This window comes from Mastigoproctus giganteus, chromosome 6 (genome assembly GCF_048544385.1).
Source record: "Mastigoproctus giganteus isolate SK-2022 chromosome 6, ASM4854438v1, whole genome shotgun sequence".
Taxonomy (NCBI): domain Eukaryota; kingdom Metazoa; phylum Arthropoda; class Arachnida; order Uropygi; family Thelyphonidae; genus Mastigoproctus; species Mastigoproctus giganteus.
Window position 1 is genome coordinate 202311144 of NC_143580.1, and position 20419 is coordinate 202331562.

Here is a 20419-nt window from a genome sequence, read left to right on the forward strand (position 1 = left end):
AGTGTGAGAGTTTTATCACAGCAGTAAAACTCTCATGATGCCAACAAGATTATTCAGGAAGTCAGTGAAAAAGAAATCTCCTTCCCTTTGAGGGAGGATTTTAGCTCACATAGGCCTCATGGGTAGCACAGTTAGTATAATCGTCGTCCTCCCCCACACCGGGTGGAAAAGATCTAAGTTCGAACCCCCTCAAATGACGCCAGGAATTTTTATAGGCCGTTTTCGGTACGCGGCTGAGTTAATCGGTGTCAGGCGAGAACAGTGTGGTTTTTACTCCCGGAAACTCTGGTTTTTCGTCCAGGAAAACAGCAAATCGACCACGAACAGACGCAATTTAAATTTACATATATATTATATGCGGTGTAATGTGGTCCAAGATGCTGATGCTCCTAAAACCCTACAACAACCAACCAACCAGCTCATGTATGGTTCCCGGGGGAGAGTGACAACTTTCAGTTGGCTTCCTCAAAGCATTCCAGGTAGATTCTGCAGGATTCAGGTATGGGGATACGGCAGCCCTACTATCCTTTGAATCATTAACCAACTGAGCATTATGGGACAGTGCATTATTGTCCATAAAAAAAAATAATAATAACTTAGAACCAGTTGTATCCCAAAACAGCTGTATGTAGCGCTCAAAGATTTCATCTCTGTATCGTCGAGCAGATACGGTTCCACTCCTCAAGAAATTGACAGGCGCACAACCATTAGTGGTGATACCTCCACCGCACCATTATTCCCCACCATGAAACTTAATTTTCCCATACGTTGGAGGGCTGATATAGAGCACAACGTTCTCTTCAGATGCAATATTGCCGAGAATCACTATTCAGGCGGGGTTCCAGTTGCAGTGCTCTGTAATTCTTGATAAACAGTCTTACCCTGTGACACTAGGCAAAATAGCGAAAATTGCAGGTTTTCTGGCATAGAATCACTTTTCTTTAAGCCTACGAGACAGTGCATGTCTTGATACATTACAACCTGCTGTCGGTGAGAGCTCTAATGAAAATTAGCATGCAGGCATTTTTATGTTGCGTTTTGCCGGATATTGGTCGCCTGCTAACTACCGTCACCTTTCTTGCAGTTGAATGTTTTTGTTTTCTGAATTGTTTCCATAGCCTTGAGGCGACACTTCTGGATCTGGCATCCTCTGCATGTGTTTGGCCGGTTTCTATCCTTCTAAATGGTCTTCAGTACTGATAGTCATTAAACTTACATCTTGCAATATTGTAGTCTCCAGCAAATTTTCAGATACGTTCTCTCCCTTAGCAGGAATAAAGATGGAAAATACCCCTGAAGCCTTTTCATGTGCTGGCTTTTAATGCGAATTTTATGTGACATAAAAGGCTTTTACACATGCATTTTATTTCACACAGTGGAAAGCGTGTGACTAAGTTTTGCAGATGAGTGTAGTTGAGATGGGAGTTCATTTTCTTGAAGCTGTTGTTGTTGTAGGATTTCAGGAGCATCAGCAAGTAAAGTCATATTGCTCCATGTATATTGACTGTAAATTGCGTGCGTTCTGAGGTCGGTTTTCTGTTCGCTGGACGAAAAACCCGAGTTTCGGATGAAAAAAACATTCTACCCTCGCCTGAGACCGACTAACTCAGTCACGTTGTGAAAAAGACCCATAAAAATTCCTCCCATCATCGACGGGACTCCATCTCAGGTTTTTTTCCACCCGGTGTGGGGAGGACAGCGATCCTACCAACTGTGCTCCCCACGAGGGTTGTGATGGGGGAGATCAGATTATGTCAATAGTTAAAAATAGGGAAGACTAAATTTTTCTAGTGAAAAAAAGGAAGTTATAGAAGAATGTGCATTGCATAAGCATTTCATTATACCGAAAAGTTGGAACTACAAATCAGAGCTAAAAAAGGAATCAAGCAGATGAAATCTAAAACATATAAGACAACAACAACACAACTTAGTTTATAACTTTTCCATCAAGAAAGTAATCAAGCCTGCTTTTGTCTACAACTTAATCGAAAACATTTTCATGTAGTCATCTATATTTTCTACCTATAGCCAGTAGTCAAAATACGGTAGTAGCAGAACATGTCATGAAAAAAAGTTGAAGACACGAAAATTGTTAATAAATATACTAGTCGTTTAGAAAGTGGCGCCATCTATGTAGATAGCAGCAAGCAATAAAATGCATAAACGAGTTTCTTAGAATAAATTCTACATCTAAAATAATAGGTATTTGGAATGCTTTTACTTTTATTATTTGTTTCCAATACTGTATTTTCTGTTATGACTGCTTCTCGCTCATGTCAACATCATCAGATATAAATTTTTGAATCACGAAAATATTCCAACATTTTTGTAGGCAAAGATGTTTAATCATAAAGTAAATTTGAAAATTGTCTGAAGGAAGAACAGTTTTAATTTATTAATTTTCTGCAGTCTTGATAATTAACAGTGCCGGATTAAGGCACGGGCTTGCAGAACTCTTACCCGGGGCGCCATTCTTTAAGGGGCGCCAAAAACAGTAAAACAATGACGCAAAAAATATCTATATCCTTAGTAAAGGGCTCTGAAAAATCTTTCTGCTCGGGGCGCTGATTAAGATATTACCTTCGTCCGTCCTTAATAATGAATGTGTTTGCTTTGAAGTTTTTAGAAATATGAAGAAGAGAGGTATCAAAACTAATTTCCAGGTGATTAAAATGGTACAGGAAACTTGGAATTGATACAACGGTTGCTGCGTTGCATAATGAATTTTCAGAAACCATGTCAATAAATCCTTAAAGAACTTTTTCTACTTCCTTTCTGAACCGACAATCGCCTGAAGTCGCACATAAGAACTTTTTGGCGGGAAAAGATGGTGAGTAATTTATATGCAAACTGTGAGGTGGCGCTCCTGACAGCATGTAATTAATCTTTGTCTGTACAGACAAACAAGAGACTTCGTGTCGTCGCTTCATACGAAATGCAGAAGATAACAAAGCATCCTTATAGAATAACTAGTGAAAATAGCAACAGGTTGCCTCTAGTCGGGAGCCGACAGTTGACCTCTCCTTGACCTTCTTACTACGAATGATGTTCTTTGAATACTTAATAAAATTCCCAGCACAAAAGACATGAAAATCCATTAATAATAGGTCTCGGCTCTAAAGCAGTTCCTCTTTCTAGCCGTCTCACAAGCGCATTTTGTGATTTTTCTGTATCAGCTCTGTGAAGTATTCATTAAAATACCGGAGTCACGATGCTTTGTCTGTTTTGTCGGCTGACCTTTGTTTGGACATAATACCTCCGTTTTTTCCCGTATAGCTTAGGTGGCATAACAAAGAACATACTCTTCGGTTTCCTGGTAGGACTCTGAATATCCCCAACAGTCTCTGTAACATAACTATAAAATATTAAGATATTTTTCAACAGGAAATAGAATGAGAAGAGGTTGCTACTGGAGGGTACTACCTCTTTAGAACTCAAGATACTCGCCCACAGTTAGGACGAAAGGGAATAGGGCTACTACGAACAAAAATAATGGACCTGGTTCCTTCAGGAAACAGAACTAGTTCACTTTCTTGTCTCTTCATTTAAATATTATCGAATTAGGTCTGTTCAAAATGAATGAATAACTAATGAATAACTAGGGGGCTGCGCTCGCTTCTTTTGATAAAATAAAATAAAATACAGAAGCTTTCGACACTGTGTGTGTGTGTGTGTGTCTCTTCCTCAGTTATGAATACATAAATACGTTACATATGGAAATTAAAAATGGTACCGCGTGGTCATGCTCGATAAAACAAAGCGCGTGCACGAGGTTTATCTAGAATGACCGCGAAAACAGAAGCTTGTTTTACCACAGTAAAACAAGCTTCTGTTACGTATTTTAGTATTTGTTACGTGTTACCACGTAACCGCATCCCTCATCTCCCATTGGCTGAATAAATATCACTAGGAGGAAAATTATTTTAATGTATAGAAAGATAATTAAATAAATTTTCTGTTTGTACTCCGGGACAAACAGAAAATACGAACAAAAAACAAAAAAAAAAAAAAAAAAATACGAACCTTTGTATAAAGACAATCACGGACAGAAGAAATGCAAACAGATGCAAAGAAAATTGTGATGAGTATAAAGACTGCTCAGGCTCTTCGATTGCAGTAATCTGAAGCCAGTATGAGGAAAATGCGTGATCTATTAGACTTTGAAAAGGGTCTTATCGTAGGTGCACGTTTAGCAGGAGCCATGATTCAAGAAACGAAAGACATAACTGATTTCGAAAACAAACGATTTCTTCTACATCTTAAAGGCTTACTGTGGCAGAAAAAAAAATTCTTCAAGATCGAAGTCATTGTACTCTAAGAAGGACTGTACGAAAAGATAGAACATCCAGTATGCAGAAAATTTACATCTGAATTCAACCAAGCTAAGAACGACCCGTACCATGCACACGGAATTGAAGAAATTGCGTATTGGCAGTTCAGAAGCCTAGCTATTCGGAAGCCACTTGTTTCAGGGAAAAATAGAAAAATCCTCTTGCATTGGTGGCGAGAACGTCGTGATTGGACAAGTGTGTTAGTTGTCTGACGGCACCGGGGATTCTCCCATCTCCGCCTACTTCGTAATTGGACAGTGGAACAATGGAAGAAAGTCGTGTGGTCAGACGAATTACGTACATTTTTTTTTGCACTGATAGTAAGCAGAGAGTGTGATAAGAACCTCACGAAGCGATGGACTCTGCTTGCCTTGTTAAGATAACCCAAGCATCTGGAAGTGATATCATGGTTTTTTATCGAGTTTCATAAATTATCTGTTGTAATGCTTCTCCTTAACACAAAAAAAAAAATAAAAATAAAGTATTAATGAAGCCATTGTTCAAATTACACAGGATTGGGAAGGAGATTCATTCTCAGTAGGTTGTGTGATAAATCACTTTATGGGCACTTACCTGGTCCTTCTGTTGTAAGACCATCTTCTTCGCAGTGTGGTACAAAGCAACATGAATCATCTGGTGCAGGTCCCCACTGGCAATGTTCCAGTCCTACAGTATCGATGTATACATCACACCTTTCTCTACATTCCAATAAGCCAAATTCGTGGCATACGCACTTGTAATCGCATCCATCATAGAACACCTCCCCAACATCATAGGTCATGTTGTGATGGAAACAACCTTTGAATGACGCTTTCACAGCTGGAAAAACAATATTTTTTCCTTAAAAACATATACTTGTTGACGACCCTCAAAGAATAAATAAAAAATTTGACATTTCAGAGCCATCAAAAAAAAAAATTATATCACAGTCTAAATTATGCTTACTTTCTGAAATTATTATTTAGGATTATTACAGGGGATGTTTATTTTTGTCTTTTAAATATTTTTTTTTTTCATGAGTGGTTTATTTTGTACGATATCAAAAGTTAAGGGGGGAAATATTGCTGACGATATAAATCTATACTTGAAAAGAATAATGGAGGATATAAATCCAGTAAGGCATACGTTTTCAAAGTTCCAGAATAGAAACAGAAAGATTTCTCAGATGAGTCTGCAAGAGGACTTCACCTCTGTTCAAAAGTGGATGCACGATAACCATTTGATTATTAGTCGAGATGTGTATATAAGCACGTTACATTTTGTCGCACTTAATATAATTGGATTGGGATATATTACACTCTATACACTAGAGCAATCTTAAATGATATGTTTAGTGAATTTAAGATTATAACATGGCAGAATTTAAATTCTTATTTATGGATAGTCTTATTTTAAATTGTTGTCTGTTTTCTTTGGTGGGAAAAAATATGCAATAACCCCTGATGAAAAGCCCTTCTCTATCGGTCTTAGAGAGAAACTATGTCAGCTCCACTTGAAGAGATTCATTTGAGAAGATCTGGTCTCTCCAAACAAGTGACAAGTGTCGTTCAAAAGGAACTAATATTCTTGTTTATCCGGGCTCGACCACTACGTCAGAGGAGTTAAGTTAATTATTTTACCAATGAATAAAATAATTAACCTCCTTATTTAGCAGTTACGCGAACTCGAACAGCTACGGTCCACAAACGCATATGCATTACTGCACTCTGGTGCTTGACCACTCTGTTCCTTTTTTTCAATTTTTAAAAATATAATTTTAAACGTGATATAATAAAATTATATTGTATAATTATTATTATGACAAATAATTTATAAGAATTATTTATCCTTAACAAGTTTAATCATAATAAAATTCACATGAAAATCAAACATTATATTGTATCATTATTATTTATTTTTTTTTTTTTTCGAATATATGTAAAAGAAAATTCCATGTCATTTTACTAAAAACCGCATAAAGAGATAATCTGATGACGCTATCACCGATTCCCCAAGATGGTGGATCAAACTTAAAACGACAAAGAAACAACCTTAAATACAATTGTTAATTATTTGTAATTGTAGCTAATAATAAGTTGTGATAGTAATAATAATAATAATATTATTAACTATATTGATGCGTATTCGGATTCGTACACTGCCACAAATGGTGTACTACCCGTTGTTAATTAAACGTTGTTATATCGGCTGCAGTGAAATCTAGCCCCAGAACTAGAGGGCTGTGCCGGAGTAAAAAAGATAAACATTTTTCTCTGTTTCTGTTACTAATGTAAAGGTTTATTTTATTTCTTTTAACCATCAGTGTCTTCCATGACAGCATTGTGATTTCGCCATTTCTCTAGGTTATCTTAGGAGACTGCAGGAATTCTTAAAGGCCTCTTCAATCGAGGTGCAACTAGCCGATCTCAGGAGCGAAGGGTAAAGTTTTTCCACTAAGTTATTAACGGTTTTCAGCCCCACCACATGCAAAGCGGTCCGTAAGTATGCACTTGTACAGAATACAACAAAATCGTAGTAACTGTCACATTATGACCAGAGTGGCTGATGCGCCCAAAATTTTCAAGGGCAAGAACCAGTATGGCCTTATGGAGCGGTTTTCAACGTACCCTAATTAATGAAGTCTATGAAATTACATTAATGACGAGGTTTAACTTAACATCTGCAAGGGATTTCTCAGACTGAATAAAGAAACATTAACTTGAATTTTCACCACCATTACTGAATCCAATTCTGGATTCAGTTATGGTGGTGAAAAGTGTATTAGAAATAACTTTAAAATATTCTAAGAAATGTATCTGAAATAATAAAATCTGATTTCTACCTGGCTGGAATGTTTTAACGCTGACTGTATTGCTGAACACTGGCTTAGTCTCTCCATCCTTCCCATGAGTCGGCTTCATCACTTTAATGAAATATTGAGTGTTGGATGCAAGACCGTTCACAGTGACTTCGAACATGTTTGGATAAATATTTCGTAGCTCGTTCAGTAAGAATTTCTGTTTGGTCCAAGCGACATTGCTACCATTATTAAATGGAGCGTACCACACTTGGATGATAGCATGACCCATGTCGGTCATCATCTCGTCATCTTTCATCTGTAAAGTCATACGTATTCGAACCGAGGTAGCATTTTGTGGTAAGGCAGATTCTAACTTTATCTTGAGTCCTGCAAAAAAAAGGACATATTAGAACAAAGAAACAAACTGATATCGAGAATTCCAAACATATTTTCATACTGAAGGCATCTTACCTTCTAGATTCTCCACAGTTTCTGTGTCTCCTGGTGGCTCGCAAAGGACTATCATGCAGCAGGAATCATTAGGATCTTGAACTTGTCTGCAGCTGTCTCCAACAACAGCATTTGAGGGGCATCTTGGTTGACAAGTAATGTGACCCTGACCATCACAAATACACCTCGATTCGCATCCATCAAAAAACTGTTCTCCAATGTTAAGGGTTTGATTGTTGAATTCACATCCTTCAAATCGAATCGGCTGATCTATAATTTAAATGAAATGAGAAAATTAGTAATATTTCATAGTTATTTCAGTAAGGAAATGGTTGCCATGGTAACTATTGAATTTTGGTAAAAAATAGGCTGTGATAGCATCAGAAAGATACTTTAGTATAGTATTTGGTTTGATATAAATCATTGAAGAACGGTAACTGGAGTTATAGAGCCTCCATAGAATTAAGTGACGCTTATAACACTAGGGACTATTGCGAGAGCTAGATAACAGAAGTAAACAGTGATTAAAAGATTCAGAAACTGATAGCCGTATTCTGTCTAATCTGCTAATGTCCACTCTGGCTGTTTAAGATAATCGCCTATCTGCACGGTTCCATTTCGGTGCCTACAGAGCTTACGTTCTGTTTGACACATAATATGAAATCCGCCATGATGCGACCGTTAGTCTATCTTCGATGGTTACGATTTCGTAACCATCGAAGATAGACTACGTAACAGTATTACTGCAAAGTTTTTCATGAAAGAAGATATAGTTCTGACTACGTCACCACTCTTAATTGATAAATGATAAAAAATGAACTGTTATTAAACAATTGATCAAGTATGCTACCAGGACTTACCTTTCTTCATTGCCATATCGTTGAGCATGGAGTCATTGATGCCTTGCATGGAGTCATCTCCGCCCATCCTGTCATCATGCCCTGTTTCATTCATCATTGTCGTGCCATCAACTGGAATGGGATGGTCTGTCATTTCATCTTTTGTGGTTACGTCGCCACTAGGGGGCATCGTGTGGCCTTCCGATTTTTCTTCTGGAGATATTTGCTCCTCTTTACTCTCTGTAACTACTTCGTTTCTCATTTCTTCATCTTCAAGTCGGCGCATCTCTTTGCCATCAGGTGGTGGAGATGTAGAGGGAGCCACGGTGATTGTAGATATAGGTTGCTCTTCGGTCGTATCTTTTTCAGTCATTTTCACAACTTCGGTTGTGTGTTTTTCAGTATCCAAATGTCGTGTCGGTTCAGTAGATGGGACGATTTCCTGAGGGAATACATTTGGAATGGAAGTTGTATTTTCGGGAGAAGATTCGCAAGCCATAACTTTGCAGCAAGGATCTTTACTGTCTTCTATTATTTCGCAGAGCGGATCGTTCATTGTCATGGCGTGCACATTAAAGGGACATCTGTCTTGACAGGTGGTTTCCAGGTCTTGTCCACAAATGCATCGATGCTCACAACCGTCAAAAAATATCTCTCCAGGCCGATAGGTGGTATTTTTATAGGTACACATGTTAAGTGCCCTGCTTGTGGCATTAGCTGAAAAAGAAAAAAGGGGAAAAATTAGAAATTCTTGTCTTCCTATAGCAGGCCTTACAGTTTCCACTTAATTTTTTGGAATACTAGCGTTACTTACCTTTCTTGCATCCTTCGCTAAGGTGCATGGGATCACCAACAAATCCATGTAAGCACTCGCATGATGGATGCGAGCCCTCTTGAATACACACAGCATTGGGACCGCAAAACACATTCTCACAAAGACCTGCGGAAGGAGGAATATCTGTGCAAAAATTTATAATTGGTATATCAAAAATTACCATTCTTCTAAAAAGAGTATTTTCAATTTTTAAAATAATTGTTTTGAAAAAATTACTTTAAACATTTTTTAAATTAATTATATTATTTTTAATTAAATCAATGATATTATAGATTGAATTATTTTAATTAAATCAATGATATTATAGATTGAATTATTTTAATTAAATCAATGATATTATAGATTGAATATACATAGAACATTACTTGTATATAAAGTTTGGAAAAGTTCGGCGCATTTTACATATTTCGGCAAGGGAAAAAAAAACTACAAACTTGTAGTAAAAAACAGTCACCGACTTATTTTACTTACTTCTACTTTTGAGGGGTTCTACACATACTGCTCCACCACATGAACTTCGACAACATTTCATAGATGCGGAACACTCATGGTCATGATTACATTCTAAAGAACATGATGTCGGATCAACATTCTGTTCTTCAACTATCTCTGGACATTCTCCTCCTTTGTCAGCGTAGCTGATATCTAAAAATGTATAAGCAAGCGAAGATTGTAAAGTGTGTATTGAAGTTATTAATACAATTGGAATTTGACTTACAATTATTTCGGTGAAGGAATAACTGATTTTTCACCTAAACAATCCATGAATTAATAAATAAGAAAACTCATTAAAATTCTTCGTCGAACTTGCTTGCATAATTTTAAGATTTTATGGACACTTTACAGGGTGTCCATAAAATGATTCATCCCATTATAAAGCTTTAATAAATTCGTTATTTTAGGAGCTATCTTAAAACGGTCTTCGGCAATTAATAACACAACTCAAGAAATTTTTGTTTTAATTAAGTAGACTACCACGGTTCAGTCAATACTGAGAGGTGTAACGTCGTTGTCAGGTTCTTCAATTTGTAGTCATTACAGTGGTTTTGATCTTTCAAAAGATAATAGAAAAGTACGTTGATAAGAGGTTTTAGCTGAAAACTGTTACAAAATAATATCATCTATTTTAAACTTTTTTTTTTCTTTTTTATAACCTGACAGTTTTGTGATGAAGCATTTCTGTCTCTAAAGTTTTTTGTTTGCCTACAGAAACAGGTTTAGCCAGTTCGTAAATAGGTGGACCATTTTTTGAATATTATTTGTATCAAAGTAACATTTTTGAGTCATTATCTGGGGAGAAGGTGCTGTGGATTTTTTTTATGTTATTTTAATTACTCTAAAGTGTCCTAGATAAAGCGCGCTCGTTATACAAATGTTTTTAAAGGTACTTTGAAGTAACTTTTGTGTGCGTGTTATCTATAAGATACACATTCACATTTTCAAGACAAAAACATTTTATTTAAACACACAATTCTTGAATATAAATATGATTGTAAGTTATTCATATATTTATTCAATTTCGCAATGATGAAAACATATAGACATGTATCATTAAAATATGTTTTAATATTTCTTAAATGAAAACCTTACACTTCAAAATTCTCAGATTCAGTTTTAATATTATTCATGACATTAAGAAACGAATCTGGCAAAATAATCAGGAGTATTTTCGCTTTCGTCACATGAAGAGCCACACTGTATGAATAAATATACCCGATGCCCGGAATCCATTCCTGATGCACTTAGGAGTGATTTCAGCCCGACTGTTTAAAGAACCTACTTGCAAACTTCAGTACAAGATGCTGGTTGCATCCTAGCAGCCTTTGTATAGGTATAAAATCCGTCCTGAGGGGTTTTGTCCGGAACCAGTTTTATACACTGCACGGTATTAAGGGTTCGGGTTTTTAAAATTTGATTCAGTAAAGCGGCTATTCAATTAACCAGTGGTTTCTACAAGTGGAATTCCTCGTACTAAATTTTATTGAATTGTTTCTGCAGCTAAAAAAGAAAAAACTACGATAAAGTAAAATAAAAATTCTGCCGTGTACCGTTTAAAACCCTTTCACATACCAGAGTTTGTCCCAAAGTGTAGTCACGCGTACCTCTTGGAGATACGTGTACTACACTTTGGGACGCACTGCACTATACTATTCCGAGAACTCACAGGAGGGAAAGAAAAGTTGTAGTACGGAATTTTAAATTGGGAGAAACAGTGTAAAAATGGTGGTAAGAAAAATGTTTCTACTGTGGGAGGTAGTCCAATTAAATGGAAAATAAACAAAGAAATAGAATTTTATTGTTCTTTTTACTTTTATTTGTCACTCCTTCATTCGGTTTTTATTTACTTTTTATCTTTTTTTTTAAATATAATTAATTTCGTTTCACTTTACTTTCGAACATTTCTTACGTAGTTTATAACGTTATATTGCGTACTTTAATACTGTTATTTTGATTACAAATTTATACTAGTAATTTTATACATATTTTATAGAATTTTATTTCATTTTATGTGGTTTTTCACTCCTTCTTTCGGTTTTTATTCACTTTTTCATTCCGTTTTTTCATTTACTTTTTTATCTTTTATTTAAATCTAATTATGTTTATTTTGGTTTAATTTTTGAATTTTCATTTTATTTTCAAATATTAATTCATTCATTTAATAAAATAATTTAATAAAATAAAGTAAAATATTCATTTTACTTTCAAATATAATTTGAAGAAAGAATCTCACCTTTTTCCCCAAAACTTAGTTCATAACGTTATATTGTGGACCGTAATACTGTTACGTTACAAATTTGAGAGAGAGAGCACGAGCAATGACGTAATCAGTTACCATGTCAACACCTGTCGAACGCTGACGAATTTAGTGACAAAAAGTTTTCGTCTGCTTTTATTGCATATTTATTTCCGGGTTTACTGTAGGCAGCTGCATTTAGTTATTCATGTGCTTCAGTTATTCAGTGAAGTTTTTTATTTGTGAAATTAGTTGCATAGCGCAGTTATTTTTCTTCTAAAATGATATTTAAAGGTAAGTGGTGACTTTTAATATGATTATGAGTGATATATATTTTAACTTCGGTATTTCTGTAGTACGCTTAAATTAGAGAAGGACATTGGAGAAATCGCCCTTTACTATATGAATGTTGCTTTAATTAGTTAATTGGTTAAAATTATTAGAACCTTGCTATAATCTGTCCCAATAAAAACTCCTTCATTCGGTTTTTATTTACTTTTTATCGTTTATTTTTAAATCTAATTTGTTTCGTTTCACTTTACTTTCGAACATTTCCTACATAGTTTATAACATTATATTGTGCACTATAATACTGTTAGATTACAAATTTCTACTAGCTACTTTCTACTAGTAAATTTATATTTTATAGTAATGTATTTACTTTTATTTGTTTTTTTTACTCTTCATTCGGTTTTTATGTTTTCGTTCCGTTTCTTATAGTTTTTTTTTTCTCTAATTATGTTTAGTTTTGCTCGATATTTAAATTTTCACTTTATTTTCAAATATTACCTGCATATTGTGGACTGTAATACTGTTATATTACAAATCAGAGAGAGAGAGAGAGAAAGAGAGCACACGAGCAATTACGTAATTAGTTACCATGTCAACACTTGCCGAGCGCTGATGGGTTTAATGGTAACCAAACATTTTCGTCTGCTTTTACTTAATATTTACTGTATTTCCAGATCTACTAGTACTAGGCATTGCATTTAGTTATTCAAGTGAAGGTTATTTGTGAAATTAGTGTTGAACATAAAGCCGTCTTATTCTTTTCTAAAATAATATTTGGAAAGGTTAGTAGTGAATTTTAATGTGATTATGAATGGTATGAGGACGTTTGAGGACATTACTTTAGAGAAATCGCACTTTACTATATGAATGTTGCTTTAATTAGTTTATTGGTTAAAATTATTAAAACTTTGCCATAATCTGTTCCAATAAATAATTCTTATCGTATTAAATTAATTAAAAACAGTATTCACGTGGTAAAATATGATTTCTGAAATATAATTTATTCGTTTAATTATTCATTTATTGAAGTCGAAAATTGTAACTACAAATCCCTGTTTTCAACATTTTGCAGAGTTATTCTTTCTTTAATAATTTTAAAAGGGTTAGCGATGATTTTAATGTGATTATGAATAATATATATTTTAACTTTGTGATTTCAGTAGTGCTTGCGATCTGCTAGTTGATAGATGACTCTCATCAACCAGTGCAATACCCACTTTCCTTATTGGAGACTTGAAGTAGTGAAACCCATGTTTAGACCCCAGAGCAAAGCAAAGTTTGTGGCATCCCCCTTCATCTCCAACCCATGCATGGTACTACTGGTACTAATATTAACCAGCAACACTACTTTACTAATATTAATATTAACCAGCAACACTACTTTACTAATATTAATATTAACCAGCGACACTACTAATATATACTAATACTAACACTAGGTGGTAGATGATTCTCATCAACCAGTGCAGTATCACTTTGCTTATTGGAGCCTTGAAGTGGTGAAACCTATATTTAGTCTCCAAAGCAAAGTTTCCTACATCTCTCCCCCCGCCACACACACACACACATCTCCCATCTCCTTTATTCCATGCATGGTACTACGTACTATAGGTTTTGATACCTTTCGTGTTTGGGGATTTCATTAAAAAAAAATTTCCCAATACCTTTTTATTTTTGACTTAAAAGAAATATCCAGTCGTTGGAGTTTAGTTGTCAAGACATCAAGAATAATTCCTAACTTAGAGTTTTGCTTCATTTTGTGGGGTCCAGCCAATCCATTATAAGTGTATCGAATCCATTATAAAGATTTCAGTTTAAAGAAAAAGCCTCTCCTTTTTCTCCATATTTCGTTTAACCACGTCTTTAAGTTTCCGAGTTCATCCAACCTTTACGGTTAACACAAACTACAGTACCATTTGGAAATTTCTCCTTAGGCATATTTTTAAACGTAAAAATAACCATCGGTGAAAGCCATTACTCATAAAACAACAATACAACACTTTTTTCTCAGCTCCTGTGGTGTTTATTTTAAAATAAATAAATAAATTTTCTTTTTTGTACTCCGGGACGACCACACGATCAGCGGATTTCACAAGATAGAGAGAATACAAAAAACAGCACCGTATTTAGCAGTCACGGATTTGAACCCCATTCCCTCAAAGCACGTGTACTTATATACCTTAGAACTTGACTACTCAGCTAGGCGGCCTATAACGTATTTTATACCTTTTACGTCGACCGTGAATTTTAACTGCATTCAAAAGCTTATTGAAACCTCGTCCATGTTTCCTGTTTGACTTGGTTCGATTCCATTTATTTCCTTTAAGATGAAGGCAAGGAACGCTTCAATTTCTTCTTCGAACCCTTGGTAACATTTGTCCAGTTGACGTAACAGTTCGAATAGATAAACAATTTAGCTTGAAATTATGACACCAGCAATTACTGCCGAAAAAATTCATTAATGTTCATCTCACGAGCTCTTTTCTTTGGTTTAAATTTTATATCATTCGTTGAAATCTTTCTTCGTGAAGTTCTTTCAGCGCAAACCCGATTCTTCGGTTCTTATCGTAACTGTGGCCAGGCCTCCCCCCTTTGTTTCCTTTGTGCCCGTTTCTTTGCAGGTAAAACGTTTAATAACTCTTTTTGAGATTGCCAATCTAGCACACTGGATTCACCAACCTCAACTTGTCGAACTGGAACGATTTTATGAACCTCAGCATAGCTAATAACTTCCAGTTTTTTCCCGTTAAGTATACGACTTCCTTGCTTTCCTCATTTCTTGATAAAGGGAGCCTTTATTACTAAAATAAATAATAAAATTTATTTTAGTTCTGATGGCCCGTGGAATTTCTACTTCCAAATTTACAAAAGGTTTAATTCACGTATCACCATTAATGAATTAAAATGTAGGAGACAACGCAGCACTATTCATACACTATGGCCTGTCGTTACCAACCAGCCAATCAGCGAATAGTGACTAATGGAAAATTTAAGAATAAGAAAGGTGGTGGTAGGATATTCCTGTGGTCACTCCTTGAAAGTAGGGGTGTAAACACAATTCTACAATCATTATTAACTAAATTATATATATAAAAAATCCGCTTCCACGAGAAAGTACTACCGACCATTCCGCATTTTTAGATAAAAAAAATAAAATCCATCATCAGTTATACAACTCGTTATACGTGCGCGTTATATAAAACAATTTGGAGACTCTTGGAGCATGAACCTAGTACAGTGGTTTTCAACAACGTTCCAGGGGTGCCACGTAATTTGAGTTTAAGTTACTTAAACGTATTATTATTTTTTAATTTATATGTTTATTTCATTATAAAAAGGTGTACAGTATCTTTTTAATTTTGTGGTGATCTATAATTGATGTTTACTTAGTACCCCCTGGGGAGAAGGTGCTGGTGGAAACCCCTGGTGCCGCTTGACACTAAATACACTCTACACTCTACCTAAACATCGGAGGGCAATTATTCTCTGTGCGACGCCCTAGATGTTCTCCTCCCCCATGCAGATATTTTGTGATTAAATAGATGTCTAATCTTCGGTCTAAGTTTAAAATTGTATTGCAGCATGAAGATCTTCAACAGTGGAAACCCTTGGTAAGATTCTTTTGATTTTCACTGGGTTACTAGTTAGATCTCAGCGTTAATTATCTGTTTCGATTGTTGCCAGACCGCACTGGTCACCACGTGGCTGACAGCAGGGAAATAGAGAGCCGGCCAATGTAACGTGGCTGGCACGCTGAGATCTGGCCTCGACTGGGGAGGTGCCTAAACGAGTGTGCTTTTGGACCGAGACCCGGTCCTAAAATTTCTAACGGCTCACGATCAATTACCACAGAGAAACAATGACTTTTGTGTTCTTCTCCCCCTACCATAGTCTTTCCATGAACAGATTATATCCTTGTTGCTGCAAGTCCTATAGAGAAACTGACTTCACCATCGTCTTCTGTGGCTGTGAAAACACCAGAAGAAAATAGCCGCATCTTTTTGTGGCAATTTCTCAAGTTGGGTGTTTTCCCCCCACCATACTGTGGAGGATAGCCCAAACCTTTACCAGGACATTGTGCTACAACCAAAAATTCTCTCTTCTACCTCTACCAGAATTTACCTACTGAACCCCGCTAATCCGGACACTCCCATTATCCGAACTCCGGAAACTATAGCCACTGCTGAACTAAACATTGATGAGGAAACGCAGTGCTCCATGCCTGAAATTATCCCAGCCGTTGACATGCGCGATGACACTGAAGAAATCAGACCCACGCCGGTCTCTAAGAAGAGGAACAAGAGAGGGATCTCTCTCTCTCTCAAACATGAAAGAGAGTTACGATCGCACAGTGAAAACAAGGTGCCTCAGGAAAACCTGAGCCAAGTAAATGAAAACATGGACGACACCCACAAAAATGCTGTCTCCCCCCCCACCGGAACCTCGCTCCCTGAAGGGCCGATCCTGGACCTGATGCTAACCCTACGAGTCCAATTGGAGAATAAGCTAAAGGAATCATCGAGTAGGATAACCGCTGCTCTCAAAGGGGAAATAGTGACCATATGGACTAAGCTGGAAACAATCCTACACACTCATACGCTGATGCGCTGAGGATCAAGTAAACAAAGGAACAAACCGCAGACAAAACCAGCCAGAGTAGGAAGCCACCCCTGCTGAAAACTCCAAATCTGGTCGTCCTGAGACCCACTGCAGGAGAAGAAAAATCTACAAGCGAGGAAATCAAAACAAAAGTCATAGCGAACATGAAGGAATACTTAAAGACAACCAGAATAAAATAAATACGGAAAACGCGCAGCGTCGGAATTGTCACAGAGACCAACGAAGAAGCTCAACAAATCATAAGAAATCCCAAAACTGCAACACTGGGCCACACCGCCTAACCCCCAAGGAGAAAAGGGCCAACAGTGATCATTTTTTGACCTTAGCCACGACCTGATGCCAAAACAACTGAAGGATGAGATATGTAGACGAAATCTGCAAGATACCTTACTGGACCATGACCAAGACCAACTAATAAATATTAGATATTCCAACCAAAGCAGGAACAGTGTAAACACGAACTGTATCGTGGAACTAGCCCCCGAGGCCTGGAAGATGATCAAGGGACAAAATCGGATCTTCTTTGAATGGGGAAGTCACAGATTCCGGGAGCATGTGGTCGTACAAGTTTTATAGGTGCTGCAAATTCGGCCACACTTCCGACACATGTACCCAATTGAAGCCAACCTGTGGTTACTGCTCGGAGAAAGGGCATCACTACACTGCCTAAACAAGACTAAGGAACCCGTATGTGCCAACTGCAGGGCTGAAAAAATAGACCACGTGCATTCTATCAGGGATTCCAAATGCCCTATACACTTATAAGCACAAAGCACATACCAATTAAGAACTGATTATGGGAACAGCCCTAAAGGTTACAACCACGGAGTGCTAAACATACACCAAATAAATGCACAGCGAGCCCGGGCAGTGGCTGAGCAGGTGAGGACAAAAGCGGATGAAGAAAACGCAGATGTAATAATAATACAAGAACCTTACACACACACATGGGGAAGGTCAGAGGCTTTTCCATGGCCTACAAAGTTATACAGACGGACGAAGGCACCCCATGGGCGGCGGTCGCGGTTCGCAATCTGGAGATAACTGCCACTAAGATCCCACAGCTTGGGCGGCATGTGCCGACATCATCAGTTCAGTGGGAGAAATCTTTGTTATTTCACTCTACCGTCGACCAAGAGAAGACAAATCTGGCCATAACATACCTACAGGCAGCCCAAAATATCGTCCAGGGCTGTAGAGTCATCGTTGGAGCCGATGTCAACTGCAGGTCTCCAGCGTGGCACAGCAGAACGCCGGACTGGCGAGGCACCAACAATAGACTCAAACTAGAAGGATTCCTCTCAACCTCATCCTTCGCTGTTCTGAACCAACCCTTCCAACTATCTAACACTCTATGGGAAGCAACCATAGATATCACCATAGCCATAAGAAATGTTGCAGCATACATCACTGATTGGCGGGTGCAAGACGCCTGGACAACATCCGACCAGCGGACAATAACCTACTGGATAACGAGAACAATGGCAAGAAACCCCATAAGCAGACTGATGCTGAAGAGATTCAAGGTGGAAACTGGGAACTGTATAGGGAACAGCAGCAGAAAATATGATGCAAATCAAAATTACACAACGCAATGGCAGGAGCATCCTTTCACTATGGATAAGCTACGGACCGCAGCACTGAAAATTAGGAATAAAAGATGCCCTGGCCCGGACTTGATAGAACCAGAGATACTCAAAAAGACTGTGGAATATGAGACTGATCTCCTCTATCTCTTTAACACCTGCCTACAAGCAGGGAAATATCCAACACACTGGAAGACAGCCAACCTGAAGCTGATCTTAAAAAAAACCAGCTAAGCAACCTAACCAGCCAGCTCATAATTCCTATAGCCCTTCTCTCAACTCTAAGTAAATTGTACGAAAGATTACTTAACAGCAGAATACTAGCCCTCTACACTGCAGGAAACCTCACAAACCCTAATCAGTTCGGGTTCAGGCCTGGTCTGTCAACCATTGAAGCCATCCAGAAACTTCAGACTGAGGCACAACAATGTACCAAGAAATACTTCCTTGTCATCCTGGTCGACTTCGCCGGGGCGTTCGACTCATTTTGGTGGCCGAGCGTCCTCGCCAGACTCCGGGTAGCAGAAACCCCCTTAACCTGTACCAGAGCATACAGACCTACCTGAAGGATAGAGGTAGTCACACCATTCCAGAAAGTGACCAAGAGCCTCCACAGGGGTTGCCCACAGGGATCGGTCCTGGGGCCGCTCCTGTAGAACATAGTCTTTGATCAATTTCTTGCAATGGACCTGGAGGAGGTTGGATCCCAACCTCCCCCAGATCCATTTGCGGATGATCTAGACCTGACTGTGGTGGCGGACTCAAGGGCAGGACTGGCGGCGCTGGTGATCCTGCAGGAATGGACGATAACTCACTGCCAAAAGATATCAACGACGAAGACGTGCTCAATCCTACTGAAGGGCATGCTTGTTATCAGAAGACCACCCAAAATTAAGCTCCAAGCGAACACGATAAAACTGATGAAGCAAGTGAAATATCTGAGACTTATCATAGACAACAACCTGTCCTTTAAACCACACATCCTATACTTAAAAGAAAAAATAAGGAAATATGTGGCCATGATTGCTACCTGATGACGCAAGGAACCACAAAACAGAACTACAAACCCAAGGACTAAGGATTAAAGTGCACCCACCTCGTTGACAAAATACCAATGAACTGAAAGTACAAAGGTCCCATATGAGCGACCACAAGACTGACCCTCACTGAACTTTGTATTTCTCTGAACTATGGCTTTCCCTGACCTCCACACACTCTCAAGTGACAACTGGATGAGGGGGGGGGGGCACAAGCATGAGGACAAAGAACCTCCCAGGCCTCACCTAACACAATACGTCCATACAGATGAAGATGACTCCACCTACAAATGGATGAGACCGCACCTCAAGTGCAACCAAAGCCTATACGGCCCTGACCACACCGGACAGGAAACTGGTCCCATGAGTGACTCCCAAATTCTGGTGACCCAGATAGGAATAACATAACGGCAAAAGAGAGAAACAGCGTTGCTGTATGCCAAATTGGCTTTCCTGGCCGCACTCCCTTGTGTGGTCCTATCTTTCCCCTCCACCGCCGCCTCCCTGTTCTTCGCCTGGTGAAGCATGGCCCTGCCTCACTGGCAATCTGGGGACTCCACTATCGTCCCCATACTTCTGCCTTTCACCCCCCCCCAGCCTTCAGTTTCCCCACTCTATCCATATGCCTGCACATGTCCCACACTGTAAAACTCGAACAATATCTAAATTAAACTAACTATGCAAACTTTTAGGCTTTACAGAACCTAGTGTTTACCCCTATGATGCTTTTTTTAAGGCCCTAGCCACTAAAATCCCAGAAAACTAGGTGGCAGGGCCTGTCAGAGTAATATTTCAAATTACTGTGTACCTGGTCTGCCTCCACGAGGCCAAGTGTGGGCAACGTTGGGCTCCAGCAGGGGTCTAGCGGCTAAATGACCAGATGAACAACGATACATAACACTATACTTACAAAATCC

General features: G+C 38.0%; 1 protein-coding gene across 3 annotated transcripts in view; it reads right to left on the reverse strand.

Moving 5' to 3' along the window:
- LOC150084881 (uncharacterized) overlaps window positions 1-20419 on the reverse strand; it is a 150017-nt gene that overhangs the window by 15777 nt on the left and 113821 nt on the right. For 2 of the 3 annotated variants that reach the window (XM_090376682.1, XM_090376679.1), the window contains 6 exons: window positions 9706-9879; window positions 9214-9357; window positions 8421-9116; window positions 7582-7830; window positions 7153-7497; window positions 4905-5150 (listed from right to left, as the gene is read on the reverse strand). In XM_090376682.1, the coding sequence (XP_090232808.1) occupies window positions 4905-5150; window positions 7153-7497; window positions 7582-7830; window positions 8421-9116; window positions 9214-9357; window positions 9706-9879 (1854 nt within the window). The remainder of the gene's footprint in view (window positions 1-4904; window positions 5151-7152; window positions 7498-7581; window positions 7831-8420; window positions 9117-9213; window positions 9358-9705; window positions 9880-20419) is intronic. The other variant, XM_090376680.1, reaches the window with a different exon arrangement.